The sequence below is a fragment of the Chinchilla lanigera genome, unplaced genomic scaffold (assembly GCF_000276665.1).
Source record: "Chinchilla lanigera isolate Chin_1 unplaced genomic scaffold, ChiLan1.0 scaffold00021, whole genome shotgun sequence".
NCBI lineage: Eukaryota > Metazoa > Chordata > Mammalia > Rodentia > Chinchillidae > Chinchilla > Chinchilla lanigera.
Genome location: NW_004955422.1, coordinates 4036678 through 4062673, shown reverse-complemented (window position 1 = coordinate 4062673; position 25996 = coordinate 4036678). Strand labels below are relative to the sequence as shown.

At 41.1% G+C, this 25996-nt stretch overlaps 1 protein-coding gene across 8 annotated transcripts in view; it reads left to right on the top strand.

Moving 5' to 3' along the window:
• The window catches only part of Ttc17 (tetratricopeptide repeat domain 17), a 99768-nt gene that overhangs the window by 56849 nt on the left and 16923 nt on the right, over positions 1 to 25996 (top strand). For 5 of the 8 annotated variants that reach the window (XM_005384087.2, XM_005384085.2, XM_013514118.1 and 2 more), the window contains 5 exons: positions 6538 to 6797; positions 7641 to 7794; positions 12050 to 12170; positions 14534 to 14693; positions 15541 to 15624. In XM_005384087.2, the coding sequence (XP_005384144.1) occupies positions 6538 to 6797; positions 7641 to 7794; positions 12050 to 12170; positions 14534 to 14693; positions 15541 to 15624 (779 nt within the window). Of the gene's footprint in view, positions 1 to 6537; positions 6798 to 7640; positions 7795 to 10212; positions 10768 to 12049; positions 12171 to 14533; positions 14694 to 15540; positions 15625 to 20100; positions 20492 to 25996 lie in introns of those variants that run through there. The other 3 variants (XM_013514120.1, XM_013514121.1, XM_013514122.1) reach the window with 3 other exon arrangements.

Sequence of the window (25996 nt, the reverse complement as noted above, 5' to 3'; positions counted from 1 at the left end):
GTTTTTGGTTTTTTGAGGTAGGGTCTCTCTATGTAGTTCAGGCTAAAACTTTTTTAATCAGTAAAGTTACTTTTAAAGAAAACTAACATCTGCTACTACCATTATTTTATAAAACAATATTTGAATGTCAGAAAAATACAAAGATGGTCTAAAATAAAGGTCAGTTTTCATCAAAAATACATAGTTGGCCAGATGTGATGGTGCACACCTATAATCCCAGCACTTGAGAGGCTGAGGCAGGAGGATCATTGCGAGTTTGAGGCCAGCCTGGGCTACAAAGTGAGCTCAAAGCTAGTCTGAACTGCGTAACGAGACCTTGTCTCAAAAAAAAAAAAAAAAAAGACAAAAATACATAGTTGGCAACCTTACACCACCAAATATGTATCAAAGAGAAAGAAAAATAGGTGTGTTTAAATGTCTCTTTTTAAATTTATCATTTTGGCGGCTGGTATATAGCTCAGTGGCATAAGTGTCTGCCTGGCAAGCATAAGGTCCTGAGTTCAATTCCTAGTAACCCCCCCAAAAAAAATAAATACATAAATTAAATTCATCATTTTGCTACAGCTTGGTGATAATTTTGTCACTGGTTAAAATCACTGCTCTGTCTCATCTGGTCTAGGTTCCTCCATCTGTGCAAGGAAGAACATAGGTTTGTAGTCAGAGCATTGTCATGGCCTAGGTCTGCCACCTACTAATTATAAAATCTACTCAGCTTTCTTTACCTTGTTGATTTGAAATTGAACAAACAAAAGTGTCCCACAGGGTGGTTTTGAGTAGTTCAGTGAAAAAACTTCAGAAGCTTTTATTTTAGTGTCTGGTACAAGTTGGAATCTAGTAAGTGTTCACTTGTATAAACAAAGGCATGGCCTACTACTTCAGAACTTAGAGGCCGTGGGTGAGCTAATGTCCTCACAAGCGCACGCACACACGTAGTATTTGCTCAATGAATAGCTGTTGAGTTAAAGAAAACCCTAACCTGTTAGCATGTTAATTACTGAGGGAGTCCCTTTTTGTTTTTCTTGGTTATCTTGAAGTTTTCTGTCTTTTCTCACTATACTAACTCAGTTAAAAGGAAAGATATGGAAGTTAAAACTCATGATTATTACTTTCTGCTCAGAAGTGAATTTTTTTTTTACCTACCTTAGTCTGAGTGATTCAATCTAAGCCTTTTGTGCTTTCTGGTTACTGGCTTGAAATTGTATTGTTTATTATTAAATTGTAAGCAAATCTGCAACTTTACAGTCTCACTTCCAATGGGATCACTGCCATTTCAAGAGAACACTGGTACTCCAGACAGCTTCCCTGCGGTGGTGGAGCCCTAATTTGGAAATCCTTAGTAGGGACATACTCCCTCTAAGTTACCTATTAACGGTAAAGTGCCTGCTGTCCTCCCAAAACTGCAATTTAGTACTCAAAGCTGTTGATACTACACCTCCAAGACGGTCTAGAGGAAATGTTTTGTGTCAGATTTTGAAAGGAGGGGTTGCTTTGCTGATCGTTTCTTAGACTGTCTTTTATCTTTGTTTTTTGCCCATCTGTCTTGTTGTGAATCTAGCGCTCATCTCTGCATCCTTTGCTCCCTAGTACTCATCTTTAGGATTAATAGTGCTGAGTCATGCGAGATATGGTCACATTCCTCAGCTCCCCTGGTATTTTTCTACCTCTCAGTAGTGTCCTGTTAAGTCATTGACTGGCTTCTTCTGTCTCAGGCACTCTCACCAGTCTTTCCCTGGATGACACATTCCGTATTCACCAGTTCAGCTCTTTCCTCGTGTTGAGGTGGATTACAGCTTCTCATTTCTAGCTTTGTCTAACACGTTCTTGTCCTCCTCAGTGTCACATCTGCTTAGGTGCTGGAAGAGGGTTTTTGTTCTTGCCCACCCCTCCCCCATTTTTTGCTTCCTTTCAGCAAAATGTCTTCATTTCTTTCAGCAAGTCATCTTAGGTTATGGCTGTTATTTTATTTTATTTTTATTTATTTTGATTTTTTGAGACAAGGTCTTGATACTTGGCCTCTAAGTGCTGAAGCAGTAGGCCATGTATTCCAGGCTCTCTTTGAACACTCTATGTAGCCCAGACTGACCTAGAACTTGTGCTAACCCTCCTGCCTCAGCTTCCAGAGTGCTGGGATTACAGGTGTGCACCGTACCCCGCTCCCCGGCATATGGTGGTTTTTAATCCCATCATCATCTTCGAAGTCATCTCTGGAATTTTTCCAAATCTTTCCAGCAAAAGCCTTTTTATGCCTGATTTTTGGTGCAGTATATCCGCTGCTGTTCTCACTGCTTGAGGCATCCTTGGCTTCTTTGGTCCTTCTTCATTTAGCATGACTTGGAGTACTTCCACCAAGCCCATGTTCTGTGAAGGTACTCTGCCTTGGAAAGTTCTCAAGGGAGGTGCCCAGGCTTACACACCAATCTCCAGGTGCGTTTGGCTTAGCAGGATTGTGCTGATCGGCTCTGTATTTTAGTCAGGCCACATCAGCTTATTTCCATGTCTGAGCACTTTTCCTAGCGCCCTGGGTTAGATTTCATCCGAGTCGGAAACATGAACCCATGCAAACTTTACTCCAACTTCACAATATTTATTCTCCTTCTTCCAGTGTGAAAATGGTACCTGGTATCCTAAGAAGACCAAATAAAAATAGAGATGTGGGTCTCAGTCTCTGTTTTTATTTTCTGTCATACCATCTGCTCCCCGGGCTGCAAGCCTGAGCTTTACTTCTTTCTTCAAGCATAATTTAAATCTATAATCCAGTCCTTCTGCCAAACTAGAATCCTGTTTTTCCAGCTGTAGAGGGCTGTCTCACAGGACAGTCCCTGTGTAGGGCCGTGTCTGGAGACACTTCCTCCATCCTTTCTAGAGTAACCTTGAGTTCCATGGGTGGTGACATGCCAGGCTTCATTATTAAATGACTTCATGCTAAGTGTCTAAAAGCGCAATTCTTTATTCTCTTGTACTCTTCTAACTCTGTTGTCTTGGTAAATAGCATTCTGCTTTCACATTCGGATTGTAAACCTACATTCATACAGTAAAAGCCCATAGTTCACATTAGACTTTAGAATCGTGAAATCATCTTTAAGCCTGCCGTGTTATTAATTTTTTCTCCATTTAAACTTCTTCACACACCTCCCGCTCTCTCCTCCCCACTTTAAAAAATTTTCTTGGTCTTCAGCCCGCTTTCAACTTTGAGACACCATTCTAACTGGGCTCTTCATCTTCTGTCCCTCTTTTACCAATATTTCCCCCACCCAGTACAAGAAACTGATTGCTACTCTCTGACCTGCAGCATTATCACTGCCTCATCTTGTTATCCTCTTATTCTTCTGCTTAAGAAATAAGGGACTCCCTTTACAAGGCATCCTCTTCCCAACTTTCCCAGCCATTCTGAATGTCACCCACCTTCCTTGAGAATCTTGCTTACTGGTAATTCATATACACCCTTTGTTCTGATTAATTTGAAATCAATGCTGCCTTCACACAGGTCCTCCTTATCCATGTGTGTATGTAACTGTGTGGATACATGAGCCTATGCATGCATGCTACATTAAAAGAAAAATCACACTGAAGAATGCCTCTCTGGCCCTGAGCCTAGTCTGACTGTCCTAATCCTGCCAGGGTAGTCTGTCTGCCTTCCCTTAAGAAGCATTTTGTGACTGCATCCAAATATTTTTTCCTTCTAAAAAATAAATCATTACATAGTTTTATGTCTCCAATTTGATTACAGATGGGTTGTATTTAATTCCTCAGAGTCGGAAACATTCATACTCTCCTTGTTCCTATTTGTACAGCTGATAGCACAGAGATGGATAAGAACCTCTAAATAAACAAATCAGGTTTTTTCTAATTCATAGCACATTTATAATCTACTGATTCCTAGCCTGTGGGGCGTAAATATAAAAATATCTACACGTGTAGTGTTATTCCTTGGGAATTGCTATCACTTGGACCTCAGCAGCCTTTGCAAAGGCCTAATAGCTTCCAGCAGCACATTCCATAGTCTCTCCATTTGAATATTGATTTCCACTAATGAAAGGCCCTCTCACTATGAATTATAATAATGACATTACCGTAAGGTGGGGGTACAGGGAAGCTGTAACCTTTAGGAACGGGGGTGGCAGAACTTTTGCAGGTAAACAGCATGGATGCTTTCCAGTTAGTACTTACTGAAAGGAAGAGAGGCTTCCAGATACATACAGTATCGACCTGCAGCTGCATCCATATCTGGGGCAGTAGTTATCCGTGGGCTCCCTCGGCCCAAAAGCCACTTCTCTTTAAGCTTGTATTTTGTTTTGCTGGGGTAGATCTTATCAAAAACCCTTTCCTATCTCAGGACAGGGGTACAAGGAACCCTTTGGTAGCCATAGGGAAGGCAGGAGAAGAACCTAAAATAAGACGAGGAATACATAGACAACTCAGACACTAGAAGTCAGATGCAACTCTTCTAATTAAGTCGCTGTTTGGGGTCGCAGTAGCAACCCTGTCCAACTGCTTCCTGGGTGAGCTGCAAGGGCATTTTCAATCACGTAGTGTCCCAGACACAGTGCCAATTGTGCGATGCCCAGCTGTGTTGCTTACTACGCAGCTGGGCTAAGGCAAGCCTTAGCATCTGAAGTCTTGAACTACCAGCAGGACAAGGCAAAGGCAGGAGCAACAGGTTCTGGAGACCTTCACAGACCAAATTGTTTCTCAGTTCCCAGTAATCCCTCCCACAGCCATCTGGCTCAGCTCGGCCCCAGGCTTAATGTTGGGCATTAGGAATGTCGTACCAAACAGACCAGCTGAAAGTTGGATCTGTCTGTCTGCCTACACTTATACTACCGGCTGCATGATTTAGGCAAGTAACCACTTTTGTCTACATATTGTGAAGGAAAAGCTTTGGCAGACTCTTGCTTGTTTCAGAACTCAGTTAAAAATAATGACAGTAATTATAAAAAGCCCTAGAAACCAGCACATTAGTTTAGAAAACATAAAAGAACATAACTTGAAAAGACAGCAGTGCATTTTGTCATGACTTACTGGTAAATACATGAGCCCAGTCATCTTTCAAGGAAGAATAAGAGAGATTTCCAGTAGTACCCCAGCCTCCCATTTTCTATAATAAACCATGGGACAGACAAGCCACCGGAGCTGAGGGTGAAGCTGCTGACCTCTGTGTGTATGGCTAAAAGCTTTACTGTTTTCAGTTTGCTGGTGGCCAGTTTTCACACCAAGCTTCCTCAGCGACTATACCGTGCTTTACTGAGAGCAGCTGCTCCTGTGTCTGTCGAAGTAGTCAGTGTGAGAGTCCTGCATTGGCCTAATTGTTACTACCATGTTAGGATTCCCAGATCAAGCCCGAATTAACAACTGAACATCATTGCCCTGGATTGACAGACTGATGCTACGTGAGCCGTCTAGCTGCAGCTCTCAGTTATCTGGGTGCAAGTTAGAAAAAGAAGCTTTTTTTTTTTTTTTTTTTTTTTCTAATATTTTGCCCTGTTCAGCCTTACTCTAGCATGTGTAACTGAGCTACATCTGAACCACACACACACACACACACACACACACACACTTTTTGAGTCAGGGTCTTACTAAGTCACTAAGTCACCCAGGCTGAGCTCAAACTTGCTTTCAAAAGAAGGCATTTTGTTTTCGTTTTTGTGCCCTATCTACTTCCAGAAAAGATTAAAGATGACCTTCATAGAGTACATAATCTAAGGTGCAATCTTTAGTGCAAAATAAACAGCAAAAATTTAATTAGTAAAGAATTTAGAAGAAGGCATTGATTTACAAAACTCAGATAATTTGCCCTGAGCTTCCCTGTTATCTAAGCAGAGAGGGGAACTTGGAGAGTTGTACGGCCTTCATGGGGTAGTAAAGGAAGCACTGCATTCTCAGGAGGGAGGATTTTTGCTACATCATTGCACTGAGATGCAGCCATGGGAATCTTTATATACTTGAGCAACATAAATTTTATCTTAGTAAACATTTTAGGAAAAAATAATACTAGTGTATTGATACTACTTTCATCGGCCATTATAAAAATGGAAACCTTCATGTGGAATTAGGGTAGGTTTTCATTAAAGAAATCATTGTTCAGGTAAAGCAATGAAGCCAGCCATATCGGCTGGACATGCCGCTGTCATATTTCTTAACATTGGAACAAAGCTTGAAGAATCCCATGTATTAAATAAATTAAATACCCATAGTAGACTTCATCTTTATCATCTATGTTTTGTATGCAGAGCAAGTGGACCTTCTTTCAAAAAATAATACATAGCACAGGTGTTTTCACACTCACTAGAGACAATACTCTGTGACTGCCCACCCTTTAGCTACAGCCATTGTTCTTAGCCAGGCTTTTGACTAAAGCTAGACTACAGAAGTGATACTCTGTGAGGGATGCTGGAGATGTCAGGTGGCATTTTTATGAAAGCAGGCTACAGAAGTGCCCAGAAGCAACACATCGTCTTCTCTAGAAGCAGGGTTAGAGTTGCACACATACTCGAGTGAGCCCTGCAGAACTGTTACAATGTGCTGGTCCTTGAATTTCAGGTACAGTGGTCGAGGAAAGTAATGGTTCTGATGAGATGGAGAGCTCAGATGAAACAAAGATGTCAGAAGAGATACTGGCTTTGGTGGATGAATTCCAGCAGGCATTGCCCCTGGAACGCCTTGGGGGAGCACTAGAGATGAAGGGGCGGCGTCTAGACTTACAGGGGATTCGGGTCCTGAAGAAAGGTCCCCAAGATGGAGTGGCCAGAAGCTCTTGCTATGGAGACTGCAGGAGTGAAGACGACGAAGCAACAGAATGGGTAAGAGTCCAGCCGGGCAGCCCCCAAAGAATTGTAGCCTAAGTCTTTGAGGGGGCTTATAATGTGCAAAGGGGTGAAGTTTTTGTGAGGTTCGTGCCACTACTTACTCCACACCACAGGGCAGCCTTCAACTGGAGCTGTACTCAGGAGGCTTTTCACATTGTTCGCTCCCACTCTTCTGGGAGGTGGGAGGAAATGGGCTGGGTGTAAAGCCATCGTCAAAGCCTGCAGACCTGGAAGTGCCCAGGTCAGAGATCTTACTTTTCAGTGTCTGCTGGATACTCTAAGGACTGGTGGTGTTCTTCATTTAGTTAACCATTTCTTAGTTAGGCCGTTAAGAAATATGCTCTCCTGGGTGCAGTGACCTTTAGTCTCGGCACTCAGGAAGCCAGGAGATCACTTAAGACCAGTCTAGGCAACTTAGCAAGATCCTATCCCAAAAAAATGAAGAAGAAAAATGAAATGTAAGGAGAGATCTTAACTCTAGCACAAGACTCAGATTTGTTTTTCCTTTGCCAACTATGTATTTTAAAATTTACTTGGTACATAATAATTATACATAATCATGGGAAACACTGGATATTTGGAGTATACCACACGCAGTGATCAGAGCAGTAAGTCGGTACCTCCATCTGATTATTCTTTTTTTTTTTTTTTTTTTTTGGTTTTTTTCTGGTACCGGGAATCGAACGCACGACCTTGCGCTTGCCAGGCAGGCACTGTGCCACTGAGCTAAATCCCCAGCCCCTCCATCTGAGTTATTCTGAAGGCCACTGGTATCCACAGTGAGTGCCAGATCTGATGGTCAGTCTCATTTGTCCCTCACGAGTTTTTGTTTGGCAGATCACATTCCAGGTCAAACGAGTTAAGAAACCCAAAGGAGATCAGAAGAAAACTCCCGGGAAAAAGGTAGAATCAAACCAAGCAGAAAATGGACGCCGTTACCAAGCAAACCTGGAGATCACTGGCCCAAAGGTGGCGTCTCCCGGGCCACAGGGTAAGTTCCAGTGTTTAGGGTGCCGGTTTCTTCTTATAGCTTTCACTCTCATTTCTCACCAGGATGTACTGTGGCTTAGAACAGTTCAAATGAAAAGGTAACAGGGCAGAACTGGGCACTGGTATAAAATGTCCATGTTGACATTTACTTGACCTTTTAAACTGTTGACTATTTGGCTTATACTCTTACCAGATCAAGCTTAAGTGTCTATTTTTTCCAATACAACAGCTTGGTGTAGTACGTATAAGTGTAAGTCAGGGTCAGATTCCCCGGGTTTAAACACCAGGTTTTCCATGTACTTTTCTGTTCCTGGTTTTTCTTACCTATAAAATGGGAATAATGATCACATCTGTATTAGAAGGTGGCAGTGAGGATTGTGTGACTTTATCATACACATGAAGTGCTTTAGGCACTGGGTATGTAGGTCTTAGTAAATAGTAACTCCAATATGTTTTTGTGTCCCAGATGCCTCCTTTAAATATTGGATAAATGTTTTGGCACTATTCCCCAGAAAAAAATCCATTACCTCAAAGTTTAATATGTACTTTCCAGCACTCCCAGTCGTCCTGAAGCTCATCTCTGGGCCCCAAGTTAAGGGCCAGTGCCCTGAATCCTGTGGACTCTTTCTTCCAATAATTAAACTGTGCTGATAGAATTTCTTTTTTAAAAAAATGTTATATTCTTTTAAAGGAATATTTATATTCTCTTTAACTGAAAATTCAGTTCATTAAAATGTCTTACTTAGTTACCAAAGCTGAGAGTAGAGGGCGCATAATAAAATAAGAAGAATGGGGTCAACCTGGCTAGATTCCAAAGTGAGCTTGTAAAAAATCCTGAGGCCACCAAGAAGGGTATTTGCTCATGACTAGAGGTGAAAAACTAGAGTTACTGGTACTGTTGAGGAAGCTAGCATTTGTGAACAAATTACAGAAGGAAAGTACTCTTCCCTCCTTTAGGTCTGTCTCTGAATCAGTGAAAAATATACCCAAATTGTAAACCATGAAGATGAAAATTCCTGGAAATTTCATTACAAATTATAGTAGATATAAAAAATCATGATGGAAGAAAATTCAGATGAATATGTACATGTTCTTAAGGTAGAGATTATTTTAAGGCAAAGAAGGAAAACAATAAAATTCTGGCACTAGAAAGCCCCATAGAATAAAAAGATAAAGGACTGACAGACAATAGTTTTTGCAGAATATATCTATACACGTATAGAATATGCGATAAGTAAAAGATACTGTTATCATTTAAAGAGCACCACCCACAACTCAGTATGAAACTATGGTATCTTTTTGTTGTTGTTTTGGTACTGGGAATTGAACTCACGACCTCGCACTTGCCGGGTAGCCACTTGTGCCGCTGAGCTATTTCCCCAGCCCAAAAACTATAATATCTTAATGAAATTTGTACAGCTTTGCACGCATGGATGGCGCTAATAGTGTGGGAAGATTTTAGTGCACTAGCAACCAGAGGAATGCAGACATGAAGAGCGAGTTACCGTTTCTCCTTCATAAATTGTCTTTCAGATGTGTGACACGCAGTGAGAGCTAATGAAATGAATTTTGGGGTTGTTTGACAATGTGTATCAGAAAATTTTAAAATACCTAGTAATTCTGCTTGTACTAATAAAAAAAATCACCTCTAGGTGCCAAAGATGTAAATACAAAGATACTGATCATGGGGTCATTTACCTATATGTTTAAATTAATGATATCTTAGATTTGATGAAATATGCTATAATAAACAAGCAAATCAAAAAGGAAATCTCCAAAATGTTGTAAGTGGTCCTCCCTGGGAGCTGAAAAAGCTGTAGGTAATTTCTCATTATTTTCTCTGTGGGCTTTCCATTTTCTAAATATTTTATGGTAAGCCTGCATTATATAGTTTTATGAACAAAAAAATCTAGAACTTTCTAATAAAAGTGAAATTTAACGTAACATACTATTGAAATGATGCTGAGCACTTAAGCACTTGTAGGTGGACCTAGGTTGGTGGATCCAAGCAGAGCATCCAGTGGCCTTACAGATGAGATCACAGAACCACTGACTGTCACACAGGTGAAAACTTTTTTTTTTTTTTGGTTTTTCTCCTGTACCGGGAACCGAACTAACGACCTTGCGCTTGCCAGGCAGGCGCTTTGCCGCTGAGCTAAATCCCCAGCCCCCAGGTGAAAACTTTGAAGCGTGGAAAAGGTGGGAAAATTCTAGAGAGGCTCAGTACCCCAATTTGTAAATACGGATTCTGCCGTCTGTCACCTAATGAGCTTTCGGTAAAACCTGACAAAGTTGTAAAGCCGATTAGTAAACAGATTGTGAACCTGTAGTGGAAAAGTAGTGGTCATTAAGAGCCATTATAGATTTGCTGAGAACTAACAATAATGCTTAACTAATCTCATTTCCTTTTTTTGGTTAGGGCTACTAGACTGGAAGACCAGGGAAGTACCATAGACATAATGTAACTGGATTTCAACAAGGCACTTAACAGAGGCTCTTTTGATACCCTTGTGAACACGATGGAGAAATGTGGGCTCGAAGTTTCCCACTGCCTCCAGGAGAAGGCAGACGTCCCAGTGTGGTGCACAAGACCCTTTACAGCCCGTCCTCTCTGCCCTTCACCACTCTGAACATGCGTGCTCTTATTTTACACCCGTGCCTTTGCGCGTCTGTTCCCTCTGCCTGAATGCCCTTATGCCACCTCGGTGTGCTAAGATAGCACTCAGCCTTAAACGCCAGACTCCGGTGCCAGCTCTTCCTTGGTACCTTCGAGTGGAGTCAGTTGCGCTGTCCGCGGTGCAATTGTTTTATCCCTTCACTCCAGCACTTAGCCTACGATATTATAATGATTTGTGATGTTCACCTCCTCACTAGACTGTGAGCTCAAGGGCAGGCTGTCGCACTCTTCCTGTTTGTATCCCCAGTGTCTTCCACAATCCTCAGCCCCTTTTGATTGGTGCTCAATAAATAACTTTTCAAATGAATTTCTTAAATATAAAAGAGGAGAATTGTGAAATGTATGATTTGTTTAAAGTGATTAATTGCAACAGTTCATTTGAAACTCTTCCAAACTGTTCTCTTCTGTTTTATTACATTCTAAGTCTGATTTTTTATTGTTAGTAAATTCCTCCAGTATAAAAATTGCTATACAGAAGTAAAGTTCTTCCTGCCCGTTTTATTGTTCCTTTAGAAGACCCCATCCTGGGTCAGACTTGGTTCCACTTCTTCTTAGGAATCTCATCTCAGTAAAGAACTTGAACCCAAAAAGTCGTGCCTGGAAAACATACTAGCAAATAGAGCTTTAAAAGTCCTAGATAGCTTTAAATAGCGTGGTGATTGGGACTATGAATGTCAGAGTCAAACGACATGGGTCTGGATCCCAACTCCGCTGCCACCTGCTAGCTAGGTGACTTCAGGCAGGTCAGTTACTCTCTGAGCCTCTGTTTCCTCCTCTGGGACATGAAGATTAAAACTTGCTTCATGAGGTTATAAATGAAAGCCATGTAGCGCAAGACTTGAACACAATCAGTGCTCTTAAAAGTAAATGATAGCCATTCATTATCTTCATTTCCACCCTGACGCTTTTTTTTATAGCAGTGGTCCTCTACCAGAGGTGATTCTGCCCCAGAGGAGAGTGAGCAGGGCCTCTGTTTAAGCTTAAAATTCATCACTAGTGGACATCATGCCTATAATGAAGCCGGAGCAAATTCCGACTTAGCGACAACAGCCAAGATTGGGCTGTTGTGTCTGGAGACATCTGTGTTGTCCTGTTGGGGGAGGGGCTGGGAGAGGCCCAGGATGCCGCTGTCACCCTCCAGTGCACAGGACGGGTCCCCACGACAAAGCGTGATCCGACCTACTGTCTGCAGTGTCAGCTTGAGGAACCCTGCGTTAGAGACACGTGCTTCCACCGAGTTAGAGTTATCCTTATAAAATCAGGCTAAAGAAGGTTAAAATTTAAGAATATCTTACCCTTTCATATTTCATATTGATCAAGCTTAAATGAAAGGGTCTAATTTTGCATCACTAACTGTCTTTAGAATAAAGCTTCACTCAAAAATGATTTTTATTCCTATTGCCATCGATGACGAGATTTTGGTTATACCTGTTGGTTGGTGGTGGGAGTTCTAAAGACAAGAAAAGTGACTGGCACTGTCCAGATATATTGGTCTGGGTGAAAGGAATCACCACGGCATGCAGCACTTGGGTTCTGTTCCTTTGCAGTTGTGTCTATTCACAGCATACTTTCCTTCTAGGAAAAAAACGTGACTACCAGAGTCTAGGATGGCCCAGCCCTGACGAGTGCCTCAAACTCCGCTGGGTGGAGCTGACTGCCATCGTGAGTACCTGGCTTGCAGTTTCTTCAAAAAACATTGAGTGAGTATCTTCAACCTGACCTTCTTTTGCAGCGTTCTTGTGCCAGTGAGCCCACGGGCCTCAGCTGGCTTCAGGCAAGCCCTGTGTGTCAGCAGCTCTCAGAAGAGTCACCCTCTGGAGCTGTGGTCAGCAAAGGGTGCATTGCTGGTCACAGCCCACAGGTGGTCTCAAGCCACTATAGGATGCAATGAATGGGCCCCCTTTCTTGGTTCTGTCACCTACCATCATGTAGCTTAGTTTGAACTCAAGACCGTATCCCTCTGTATAAGCTTAAAATTCATCACTAGTGGATATCGTGCTTATAATGAAGCCGGAGCAAATTCAGACTTAGCGACATCTGCCAAGGTGCAAGCTGAGCAAGGTCACCTCTCAGACAACAGCTTTTTCTTCACTGAACATAATCTTTTTTGTGAGCCTTTTTTCTGCCCTGTGATGCACTCTTTAGAATTTACTCCGGCCTTCTTCTTTTATAATCACTCCTGGCCAGACTGATCTAGTCCCAGAAAATTCATTCACCGCTGATGTTTTGACAGCTCCCAAATCTGAATGTCCAGACCATTCTTCGAAGCCCTGTCTTTATGACCTTTGTGTGTGCCCCTCTCTTAGGCTCCTCTAGTTGAAGAAAACAAAACTTGTAATTTTCCCACCCATTGTGCATCTGTGTTAATCACTTCCTGCTGTTGGGACAAAATACCCGACACCCACAACTTAGAGGAGCTGTTTATTTGGGCTCACGGTTTCAGAGGGTTCATTCCATGGTAAGCTGGCTCTGAGACATGGAGGAGAAAAGCTGCTCAACCCATAGCAGCCAGGAAGCAAAGAGAGATGAGGAACCACAGAGAGATCTGTCCTCCACAGGGACAGCCCAGTGTGCACCTCCTCCACCTGGCCCCAGGTTCTATCAGCACATTCCACTGTGAACTCATCAACAGTGGATCCACCAATGAGTGTAGCCCCACATGGCCCAGGTGTCTCCCAAGGCCCTACCCCTGAACACAGGAGACTTTAAAGGACTATTTTAGATTTAAACCATAACACCCACTAAAGAGAATTGGTTTTGTTTTTCTTATATTCTTAGTAAATCTCTCCAGCAGTGCCAACGCCATTAACCTGGGTGTCATCCTTAGTAATCTTTTCCCCTTATCCCTCAAACCTAGTGGAGACCAACTCTTTACTCGGTGAGCACTTTTCAAAACTATCTACGTGCTTTTCTCAGTCTCCACTGCTGCTTCCTTAAGTCAAAGACCACCATGTCCTGAAGGTTCATTCCATAACCACCTCACACTGGTCCACTTGTTCTGTTCACTTTTGCCTTTATTCCCGTCCCTTTATCCACAGTACTCCGAGTTCCTTAAATATAAGGGAGATCATTCTTAAAACAGTCTAGTAACTGTTTTTTTAAGTACAGTGCTGGGGATCAAACCCAGGGCTTCCTGCATGCTGGGCAAATGCCCTCCCAGCTCTCACTAACTTCTGCTGTTCAAAGCAGCCTCGAAAGCCTCCTGTTGTGCTCCTTGCCTGTTTCTGTCTTCAGCTTGGCCCTTCCTCTGGTCAGGGCTTTGTCACGTGGTGTGGCCTTTGCCTGTGATGTTCTCACTGACCTCACCTGCTTTGTCCATGCTCATCCTGATTTCTCCTTAAATCTCACTTCTTCAGGGAGCCCTCTACCAGCCTCCCTTCCACGTGCAGAGGAAATACTTGCCCTCCTACAGTATATTTCCCCTGTACCACATGTTCACTTTTTGTGACTTCCTGCACCTGTAAGAAGTGAATGCCTCACAGAGCACTGAGCATCGTAAGAGCAGGAACGATACATGTTGTCTTCATGGCAGCCCTGGTGTCTGACATGTAATGGGCTCAGAACAGATAGATAACAGGTGGATCAGTAAACGAATGAATGTGTGCCTAATCTATGTTGACCTCTGTAGAAAGCCTTTTTAACTTCAGTTTTTAAAGTAAATTTGGGAGTGCCACCTTGCCATACCAGTTCCCGTGATCGTCTGTACCATTTAGCCTGAGTATAATGAGGAAATGATCACCCGGGTTCATGAAGAGAATTTCTGCACTTACATCTAGTCGAGAGTATCATGCACAGCTATAGCTGTGCAAAATCAACTAACCTTTAGGTAACTGTAGATGACTCGTGACGACAAGTGTGCTGCGCGTAAAGGAAACGTGTAAGATTGGAACCAGTTACAGGTTTTATCGTTACCTGTATCTTGGAAAAAGAATTTGTAGAAGAAACCTGTTTCAGCCTCCCTTTGGGGAGGGGATCAGCAAATGGGAGCTACTACCAGCAGGTGGTTAACGCGCTCTTCTCCCCCTCGGAGTCCCCGTGGCTAACGTGGTCATCTGTTTCCCAGCATCACAGAGCACATCGACTTTGCCACGCCCATACAGCAGCCAGCGACGGAGCCTCTCTGCAATGGCAATCTCCCCACAAGCATGCACACCCTCGACCATTTGCACGGCGTGTCCAACCGAGCGAGCCTGCACTACACGGGCGAAAGTCAGCTCACGGAGGTGCGTGCTCGGCCTCAGTCAGCCTGTTGTGTCTTTAGTGTCACAGTCGCGGTACAACTGGCAGTGGAAGGCACAGTCACCTCTGTCCTTCAGTTGGTTGTTTGCTGGGTGGCTTCAGACCAAGCCGAGTTTCTTTCCAGCCCTGAGACTGAGCTGCGCTTTTTTTTTTTAATAACGCTGAACTTTTAGCTCTGATTTACCTCTCCAGCTGTATAGTATTCTGTCTTAGCATCAGAGAGGGACTCCTTGAGAGAAGCATTTGAGGCAGTTAATTTCCCTGTTGCAATTCTTAAAAAAGAAAGAAAGAGAAGCGGACCCTAGCAAGGAAGATGGGCTGAACAAGGTTTGGTACAGATATAATGTACAGTGGCACCATCAGGAAGAGATAGTGAAAATACATTTATCAGAATGAAGAAATTTCAACTTACCTGAAAACATAAATTATAGAACACTGTGTAATCTCGGACTTTATAAGGATTATATGTATACATAGAAAAGTATTTGAAAGTGTGTGCGTGCGTGTGTGCGTGTGTGTGTGTGTGTGTGTGTGTGCACAGTGGTATTAATGGTGGCTGTGTGTGGATGACAGGATTACAAATAGTGTTTATACTGTTTATTTTCAAATGTTGCTATAGCAGATGTGTTTTACATGTCTATAATTTGTATTAAGTGGGAGAGGGCTGAGGGGTGGCAGAACAGTTGGAATGTGTCTTCCACGACAGCCTCGTGGACAGGACCACAGCTTGTGTTCCAGAGAAGCATCCTGTACCCAGCTCAGTGTTAGCAGCATCATGTAGAGCCTGCCTCCTTTTCTCTCATCTCATCTGACATCTCCCTTCTGTTCCAGGTATTGCAGAATCTCGGCAAAGACCAGTACCCACAACAGTCACTTGAACAAATTGGCACCCGAATTGCCAAAGTTTTGGAAAAAGTAAGTTACCCCACAAGAGCACTGGAAAGTACTGCCCACCTCTGACTTCTCTGTCAGATTTCTTGTTCCTGAATGATTCACAACTCTTCGGTTCACTACTGACACTTGGTGACCAAAGGGATAAGGTGAAGAAGCACATTCAGGCATCTCAATCGCTTTCTGTTATTTTTCCCATCACTTGGTTAATGTCCTGTTCTGCTTCTTCATGTACCTCCTGTGGTAAAACATACCTCCTCGGTTCTGTCTTCTGTACTGCCACATGAGCATGTAGAGGTGGTGGTCCTAGAAGCCACACAGGCCAGGTATATAAGGTGTCAGTGTTCTGCTGGTGGTGTTTTGGATAGTAGGTGGGAAACATATCTTGAAATATCTTTTCTGTTGACATCACGATGCAAAGTATTCATAAAATTGCATTTTCTTAAAGCCTACAGAAGATGTATCCAGAAAATCACAAAGGCTATTCTTCTGTCTCTGCATGGTATTTGTGTAAAGAGAAAGAATTTTTAAATTTTAATTTGATTATTTTATGGCAAAGAATCTCTCCATTCTGTGACTACATAATATTGATGAGATTATAAAACAGTGATTAAGAGAATCACTCAACTTCCCATATGAATATGACAGTTTGATATAACAATTTCTTTCCTCTTTTGGATATCACATGTGGGAAAACCATTGGCAAATTCCATTTATAATGGAACTAGGGAGCAGATGTGATCCTCAGACTCTAAAAAAAGAAAAATTTCCAAATGTGGTTAAGATCAACAAAGATGGCATACAGGATATATTGTAACAGAAGCCAAGCTGATCTAGCAGTTACAAAATATGTCAACAAAAATCTACTACCCAAAGCAACTTTCTGCAGATAGTCCAGCCAGGAAGGTCCTGAGTAATAAAAATAGAGCAAACACAACTTGGATACAAATGTATGAGAAAACCGTAGAAAAGAACAGCAAATCTGACCAAAGAACACTCAGCGGAAAAGTATTGTCATGGGACAGATTATATATCAGAGTCTAGACTTTGCCATGAATTTGTTTAAAATCATACTAAACAATTTGTCTTTATGAATACAAGGTCACAAAGCAGGGAAAACTAATCCAAAATTGCCAGTGATGGTGCTTATTCAAGCAAATTATGTAACTCTAGAAAGCAAAGAATTGTCCTTGACGCTTCTGATATAGCTGACTAGTCTACAGGGAGGTACTTCCACTTCGGAGCAACTGGATCCTCCATAGGACTTAATGGTTTATTGTTGGTCTCACAGGAAGTAGCCCTCTGCAGACCTTTCTCTTCAGTGAAGGAAGGGAGGGAGGGATGGACAGAGGCAGTGTGAACTAACTGAAACTGAGCTGGAGTGAGGACAGAAGTTGATAAGCTAAGTACTGAGCCTTGAACCAATGACTAGTTGAGCTGAGCCTCAGATCCCCATACCAAACTGTTATGAGCGACGCAAGAATAGCTTAAAATAGAATTAAGACTAAAACTGAGGCAGTTGGGTAAAAGGAAGATTTAAAAAGAGAGCATAATATTGGAACAAGTTATAAAGAAATTATTTCCAAATGGAGTCAAAATAGAAAGGAGCACAAGAGCAAATAAACACAATGAATATCACCTCAGGAAAGCAGAAGGCAGAAATGAGGGTGTTTTGTTTTGTTTTGTTTGCTTTTTGACACAGGATCTCACTATGTAGTTCAGGCTGACCTCGAACTCACAAAGATCCTCCTACCTCAGCCTCCAAAGTGTGGGATTACAAGTGTGCACCACCATGCCTGACCTCAAAGTAAGATATTTAAAGAATCGCCCTAGGGCTGAAGGTGTAGCTTAGTGGTAGTATGCCTACTTAGTAAGCACAAGACCCTACATTCAAATTCCAGCACTGCCAAGCAAGAAAAGAGGAAGAATCTGACTACTTTGGAAAAAATAAGAAAGTATATGATTTATGTAGATAAATTTAAAAACCTAGATGAAACATTTTAAAACAGACTATAAATTACAATAATTGACCTTGATAAAGACGGACTCTTAACTAAGACCAATTAGCATAGAAAAAATGAAAAAAATAATACACTCCCACTGTGTTCACTAACCCAGAAGACATCATGGAGCATTTTCACTAGACTTTATAAAGATCAAGAAATCTCAGCACTGCTGTATTGTACAGTGCTAACACAGGAAAACTATTTTATGAAGCAAATAAATTATTGATCCTCAAATATAAAAGAGTTAACGTCAAAAAGAAAACTACAAAGCCTATTCACTTCTCAAAGTCAGTTCAGCAGTGATCAACAAAACATTGGCGTACGGAACCCAACAGCACATTTTAAAAAACAGTAAGTCATGACCAAGGGCTTCATTCCACAAATACAAAACTGATTCACTATAATGTACCTCATATTCACAGAGGTAAAGGGGAGAATCTTATAATCATTCCCAAACATGAACAAACATTGGACATACTCTGTGCTAACTTACATTAAGGACTCTAAGTTAGGAGCTGGTAGTTACTTTCCTTGACATGATATCCAGGGCATATGTGTGCAGAAATGCCAGAACCTCCCTCGGCTCCCTGGGTGCTACCTAGGCATGTCTCTACTAAAGAGCAGGAAAGAGTGCATATTGTATCTACTTTAATTAACACAGTTTGGAGATAATGATGTAGAGAAAGAAATGAAAGACATTCAGGCTGCCTGCTTATACTTAATACCATGTCTGAAAAAACACAAAAGAATCCATGGAAAAGCAGCTGCAAAGAATAAGCGAGTTCAATCAAGTAACAGGTTAAAATCAATTAATAAAAATGTTACTACTAAAACTTAAAAAATTTAATTTTCAGTTAGGATGTAGTAGGGCAGGGTAGTGCATTGGAGGAACTTGAAAAGCCACATAAACTTTTTTTTTTTTTGGTACCGGGAATCGAACTCAGGACCTTGCGCTTGCCAGGCAGGTACTTATGCCACTGAGTTATATCCCCGGCCCCCAGATAAACTTTCAAAAGCACATTCATAAAGACATCAGCAAAGTAGAAGCAGTGGGACATGAAAGCACTAAACAGCTAATGACAGAAGAACCTTGCCAAGGTGAGTTGGTTACTGCCAGATGCTTTCCTCCACCTCACGGCTTTTGTTGGTTCTGGAAATGCCTGAGTCTTGGGCTGAGAGAATGCCACTGTTGGGGAAAAGAGGAACGGTAGAGCCTGTAGCACTTCTCAAGGTGGGATTAACAGATTGGAATCCAAGTACATGGCCTTTTTTTTTCCCCAAAGGAACATTAAATTAGAGCTAAGGCCACATAAGAATCTCAACAACTTTGAAACAGTAAAGTGAAATGTCTTCATCTCACATGGCTTAAAAAACAGATCCAGGGGGCTGGAGATTTAGCTCAGCGGCACAGTGCCTGCCTGGCAAGCACAAGGTCGTGAGTTCGATTCCCGGTACCGGAAAAAAAAACAAAAAAAAAAGAAACAGAGCCAACCTTAAGCATGTGGATAGCCTTTCCCATACCTTAATATGCAAAAATTAATTCAAAATGGATCAAAGACCTAACATAGACCTAAAACTGTATGATTCTTAGAAGAAAATATGAGAGAAAAACTTCAAGACATTGGATTTGACAAGCATTTCTTGGTTATGACACTAAAAGCATGAGTAATAAAAGTAGATAAACCAGACTACATCAGAATTTAAAACTTCTGTGCATCAAAGGACTTCATCAGCAAAATAAAAAGGAAACCTATAGCAAAGGGGGAAATAGTTGCAAACCATACACATCTTATAAGGGGTTAATATCCAGAATATATAAAAAATTCCTGTAGCTCTATAATAAAGCCAAGTAAGCCAATCTTAAAACTACACAAAGGACGTGAACAGACATTTTTCCAAAGATGACACACAAATGGCAAACAACATAAGAAAAAAATGGTCAATATCACTAACCATATAAATGCAAATCAAGACTACAGTGACCTATTATCTCAGGACAATTAGAGTGGCTATATTTTAAAAAGTAAAATAAAGTAACAAAGATTGGTGAAGATACAGAGGAATTAGAATCTTTCTGTACTGTCGGTGGAAATAAAATAGTGAAACTGCTATGGAAAAGGTATCATAAGTTCTATAAAAATTAAAAATACAGTTATCATGATCTAGCAGTTCCACTTCAGATACAGAATGCAAGCATCTTCTCACCCACTCTTTCTGCCACCACCTTGGTTCCACGTTGTTTGCGTAAAATACCTGGTAAAGCCACCCCTGCTATAAAGCAGGAGTTGCCACAGCCCTGGGCTTAGACAGGGTCTCGAATAGACCTGACAGTGATTAATCATGAGTGAAGAAGCAGTCAGTAAAGCAAAACAGAGTCCAAGAGAAAAGAAGGCACAGAAGGTTGTGTCCAAGCTAGGTCATTGACAGGTTATAGGGATTAGTAGAATCACTGTCCAGAAGTCTAAGAATATCCTCTTTGTCTTCACAAAACCAGATCTACAAGAGCCCAGCTTCAGATACCTAATTTTGGGGGAAGCCAAGACTGAGGATTTGCCTCAGCAAGCACAACAGCTGCTGAGAAATTCACAGTTCAAGGTGAAGCTTTCTCAAACATTCAAGAAACCACACAGATTCCAACTGTACAAGACTGAGGAGAAAGAGGTTGATGAAACAGGCATAGAAGTTAAGGACGTAGAATTGTTTACAAGCAAATGTGTGGAAGACAGAGGCAGTCAGAGCCCTGAAGACAGGAAGTAAATGCTGTTACAGAGTTAACAACATAACCATCTGCAAGGAGGACCTTTTTTGGTGTTTCAAAAGGATAACTGAAATTTGATTTAAAATTTGTACTCCTATCACAAATAAAATGATGGCTTATTGGGGAAAAAGGTATCTTCTCAGAGGAATATTTACACACTCATGTTCTAGCAGTGCTGTTCACTGTAGCAAAGAAGTAGAAGCAATTCAGATCAACAGAGGAACAAACAAACACTATGTGACATCTACACAGAGCACGTTCAGCATAAGAAGAAAGGAAATTATGACATGCTACAAGATGAGTAAATCAGGGGCTGGGGATTTAGCTCAGCGGCAAAGCGCCTGCCTGGCAAGCGCAAGGTCGTGAGTTTGGTTCCCGGTACCGGAGAAAAACCAAAACCAAAAAAAAAAAAGATGAGTAAATCAGGAAAAATTATTGTAAATGAAATAAACTCGTCACAAAAACAGAAATTTTGAATGGTCCCACTTACATTAAGTATCTGGAGTAGTCAAATTTATAGAGTCAGAAAGCACAGTAGTGGTTGCCAGGGACTGGAGGGGAGAGGTTGTTGTTTAATGTGTAGGACTTCAGGTCTACCAGAAGAGAAAGTTCTCAAGAATGGATGTACAGCAATGTGGACACATTTGCATTGCTGGACTTTACACTTAGAAATTACTAAGATGGTGATTTTTATATTATGCTATTTTTACTATAATTTTTAAATCAGGTTAGATCTCATAATACATAATTTGTCACAGAAGAGCAGATGAATAACAGATCACTAGAAAATATCCAAACGAAAGCAAGCGAATATAAGGAACTGAAGGGTCGTTTAGATAAGGACATAAAACATAACACATCAAAAAAGAAAAAAGTTTAACATGTGGAGTACCAGAAATAGTAAAGAGAATGGGGCAGAAGCAGTGTTTGAGGAGGTAATGACTAGGAAGTTTCTAAAAATGATAAAAGACATTATTCCATAGAGTCAAGAAAGTCTCCAATCCACAAATATAAATCAAAGAAGCCCCATTATAGCAAACTGCTATTAAAAAAGACAAAGAATACAATGTCTAGATAAAAGAATCACTTTCAAAGAAACAATAAGATGGGCAGCAAGCTTCTCAGTGGAACCAGAACACAAAGGAATGATGACTCAACTGCTAAATAAAAGCACTGCCAACCCAGAATTCTGTACTCACCATATATGTTAGAAGAATGAAATAATTGCTATGTATGGTATTGGCAGAAAGATTAAAGAAATAGGTCAATGGAACAGAATAAGGAGGCCATAAATATATTGTCAAATGATTTTCTACAAGAGCACCACAGTATTTGAATGTCAGAAGTAGAAATCTCTTCACCAAATGTTTATGGGAACACCTAGATACTCATAAAGAAGAAAATAACCCATACATCACATTCACAGAGGTCAACTTGAGATGAATTGTAGACATAAACGTGGAAGTAAAACTAAAACAATAAAGCTACCAGGACAGAACATAAGAAAATATATTCAAGTCCTTAGTATATTTAGGTAAATAATTTTTAGGTCATAAAAAGCATGAGCTATACAACAGAAAATTGTTCAATTGTATTTCATCAAAATTAAAACAACTCTTCAACAGATACTTAAATAGACAAGCCATAAACTGGGATAAAATAATTAACACGTATATTTCACAAAGGATATGAGTCAAAAATATGTAAAGGACTCCTGCAAATACAAACTAAAGCCCAATGCAATGCCACTTAAATATGTCTGCAAAGGCTAAAATGAAAAAAATTGATAATGACAAATGTTGAGGTGGGTTTGGAGCAACAGGAACTCTCATACATTGCAGTGAGATTGTAAAATGAGATAATCATTTTGTAAGCAGGTTGGCAGTTAAGCTGTGTGACCCACTAATTTTAGTACTACATATGTATCAAAAAGACACAAAAACATATGTCCACAAACATACTTGTTTAAAAAATGTTAACAGCTTTATTCATAATAACCAGTGAAAACGGAAACAGTGAGATGCCTGTCAATAGAAGAATGGACAAGCACTGGTATATTCATACATTGGATACTATTCAGGAAGAAAAAACCAACATCATGAATCTCAACAATATGCTAACAAAAGAATTTGGGCACAAAAAAGTACATAATAACTGCTTCTGAGTGTATAAAATTGTAGACTAATCAGAACTAACCTGTGGTGAGGAAAGGCAGGTCAGTGTGATTGCTTTGTGGAGGATAGCACTGACTGAGAAGCAGCATGAAAGAACTTTCTGGATAGTTGTGTATTTCTGTCTTCAAGCAATTGTTAAAACTGAATGTTACACTTAAGTTCTCAGCATTTCTATGTAAATTATACCTCAATTTTTAAAAAATAAAGATGAAATATTTTAGGCCACCAAAAACTAAAGTATGTACACTACCAACAGACTTGCACTAAAAATTACAGGTTTTTTCCGGCAGAAGGAAAATTATCTCAGATGGAAGCTCAGAAATAAAAGAGTAGATACTGGAGTACACATAAATAGATATGGCACTACAAAATAAAGACAGATCTTCTGAAGTTAAAATCCCTGACAGTGCTAGTACAAAAGCAGAAGGAGTTGAACTGACGATTTTAGGTAGTCGTGAGTCCAGTCTGACATGTCACATTTGGCCAGCTCAGCAGGCCTCACTTAGCCTGGCCCTCACTCAGAAATACGTGGAGTAGGAAACACAAGATGCCACCAACAGCAGGAGGTGTGTGCCTCTGGGGTGGGCCTCACCCTAATCCAGGGGCCATTGTCGACCAAGTGACAACTCAGGTACAAGAGAACACGAAACAATTCATTGTGGTAACCTACCCTAGCTTAGGTGTCACAAGCTCCATATAAAAGTCAGTGTCTTCTGCAGTAAGGAATATTCTACCACCACACTATGCAGAGGGGCATGGTTGGTTCTAAGTAGCATAGCACTCAGAAGTTCAAAACTGTGGCTTTCCACCATGATTTTGTAGTCTATTTATAGTTGTCTAATCCAGATTCTGTTCACCAGCCAGAGTCATTTGAACCAAAATCTGTATTGACTTGTAACAGCTTTCCCCCTTTATTACGTTTTCAGGGGAGTAGAGCATGAAAGTTTCCCCACACTGGTTTCCATTGCAGGCTTGTAGACTAACCTTCATGACCCTGAACTAACCTTAGTACATTGCTCAGACTTTGGGGTACATCAGAAGCACGATCCTGTTAAAACATAGACTGTAGGACCCCTGTGACCCCACTTCTATATTCAATAGGCCTAGGAATTTACATTTCTAGTAAGTTCCCCAGCTATACTGCTAGCCTGAGGACTATGCATTGAAACCAGTGCCTTAGGAAATGGCAGTGATAATAGAAGTACTGTTTTCCCATTTGCCCTTCAAAACATAGCAAGGATCTCCACGTGAAGATAAAAATCTTCGTCTTTTAAAAGTAATCGTGATTATTATTTCTTCAGGTGCCCATCAGTAGTTGTCTCCAGGAAGTTGAGTTTGCTTTGCTTTCATCACCAGGTGACATTTTCATCAGCAGATGACATTAATCAGACTCTGTTTAGGTTTAGATCAGTAATGCACTGTCAGAACGTCAAGTCGCCACTGAGGTTATTGCTGTAAGCCCATGGTGCTCAGGAGCCTCTGCGAAGTCTCCCCTCTGTGGCCCCAGACTTGCACCAAGCTGCAGCAATGCCCCTGCCGTTTCTACGCCAGGTTGCTACATAGTCCTACTTGACCTTGTGACATGCTGCAGAATAGTTCTCCCACTTATGTCCCCAAACCCCCAGCTACAGGCCCATAGACACTATCCCATGCTGATTGGACCCGTTCCATTCTCTGAGCACAGGCCCAGCCACGGACATGGAGGTCATGCTCGTGTGCTGTGCTCCTCCCTGCCCTCTGTATGCCATCAATGTCCAAGGTATTATTCTTGCCATCCAGCCCAGCTCTTGCAGCTGCGTTTCAGGTTGGGTCCATTTCATGGACAGTGGAGAAGAGTGGGCAGGTTAAGGTTGTCTCCAACTGTTATCCTTTCCCACCTGGGGAAGTTTTATCCCCTGTCACTTGATGCTAAGCTTTCAACATCAAACTGTGGGAAAATTGGCCCTCATGAGGCTCCAGTCTTGTTTTTCCAGGCCTTTTATGTCCTAATATCTTGGCTGTGTTGAACTGAAGCTATGAAAGTCTGTTCTGTTGTTGCTTCTACTCTACAATGCCTGTTTCCAGTGGTTTTAGATCTAGATAGGTTACTCATATACAGTGCACCTCAACAGGCCACACATGGCCTTGCCTTCACTAAGAACTGAGAATGGCAGGAGATACAAGAAGCCAGCAGTGCAGCTTCTCCCAGAGCCACAGCACCACATGACAGCCGTCCCTGGGGGCTGTTCTCTGCCCCTGCCCTCAAGTAACAACTCAAGGACAGGGGCTCAAGACTACCAGGTGTGGAAACATTCTGGCGTAGAGATCTCAGATTCTTTCCTGGCCCAGCAAGGCCCAAGAAACATCACAAATGGGAAAACCTAGAGCTGTGGCTTTCTAGTAGGTCATTCACAGTTCTCCCAGTATGTGTGCAGTTTAACAGATCATTTGCACCATAAGCAGTGCTGCCTATAACACAAGTGATGTTCTGCTTTCATTAGGTTTCAGTTTTCAGGGAAGCACAGCTAACAAGTTAACACGAGATTAACTTCCCTTGGGTATGCATGGATAAATTGTTAGGTTTTAGTATTATCAAGAAAACAATAAAGTAGCAATGCATATTTTTATTCTATAATAAGTTGAAGGTGCGTGTTATAATCACTAACACAGGTATGATGGAATAGTAAACACTTGGTTAGTTCAAGAAAGAAACAGGACAAAATGAACAGATGGGGAAAATAAAAGGGAAATATGAAATGGTAGAGAGAAACCCAATGCATTGAAAAACAGTAAGTACAAAAGGACTAAGTATTACAACTACAGTACTAACGTTGTCAGACCGGCTTCAAAATTGAATCCAGCTGTGTGCCTCTTAAAGTAACACACTCCAGCTTGAGTGGTAGTACACACCTGTAGTCCATTCTATTTGGGAGCTTGAGGTAGGAGGATCACTTGAACTCACAAGTTCAAGACCAGCCTGACCAATATAGTGAGACCCTATCTTAATGAAAAAAAAAGAAAAGCAACACAATTTAATGTAAGGTATAAAATTATTAAAATTAAGGTGATGGAAAAAAAGGTATCACTCAAGTACCAAAGAAGGTTGATGTAATAATTATACTATATCAGGCAACGTGGCATTTAAGGCAAGAAACATTACTACACATAAAAATAGGCATTTCTTAGTGATTATGCCAGGAATATAGATATGCAACCAATAGCTTACTTCCAAGTTATAGAAAAGAAACATTAACATTGATAGATCTAAAGAAATAATTGAACCCACAAACAAAAAACGGTATGCCACTAAAAAGCTGATTAAAATTAAGTAGACAAAAAATCAGTAAAAGTATAAAACATCTGTATAATAAATAACCAATATAATCTTGTTTCTGTGGCAAAATAAGTCATTCTTTAAAATGCTTGGGAAGTGGTGACAAAACTCACTTTTGAAATGCATAAGGGGGAAGATCTCCCTA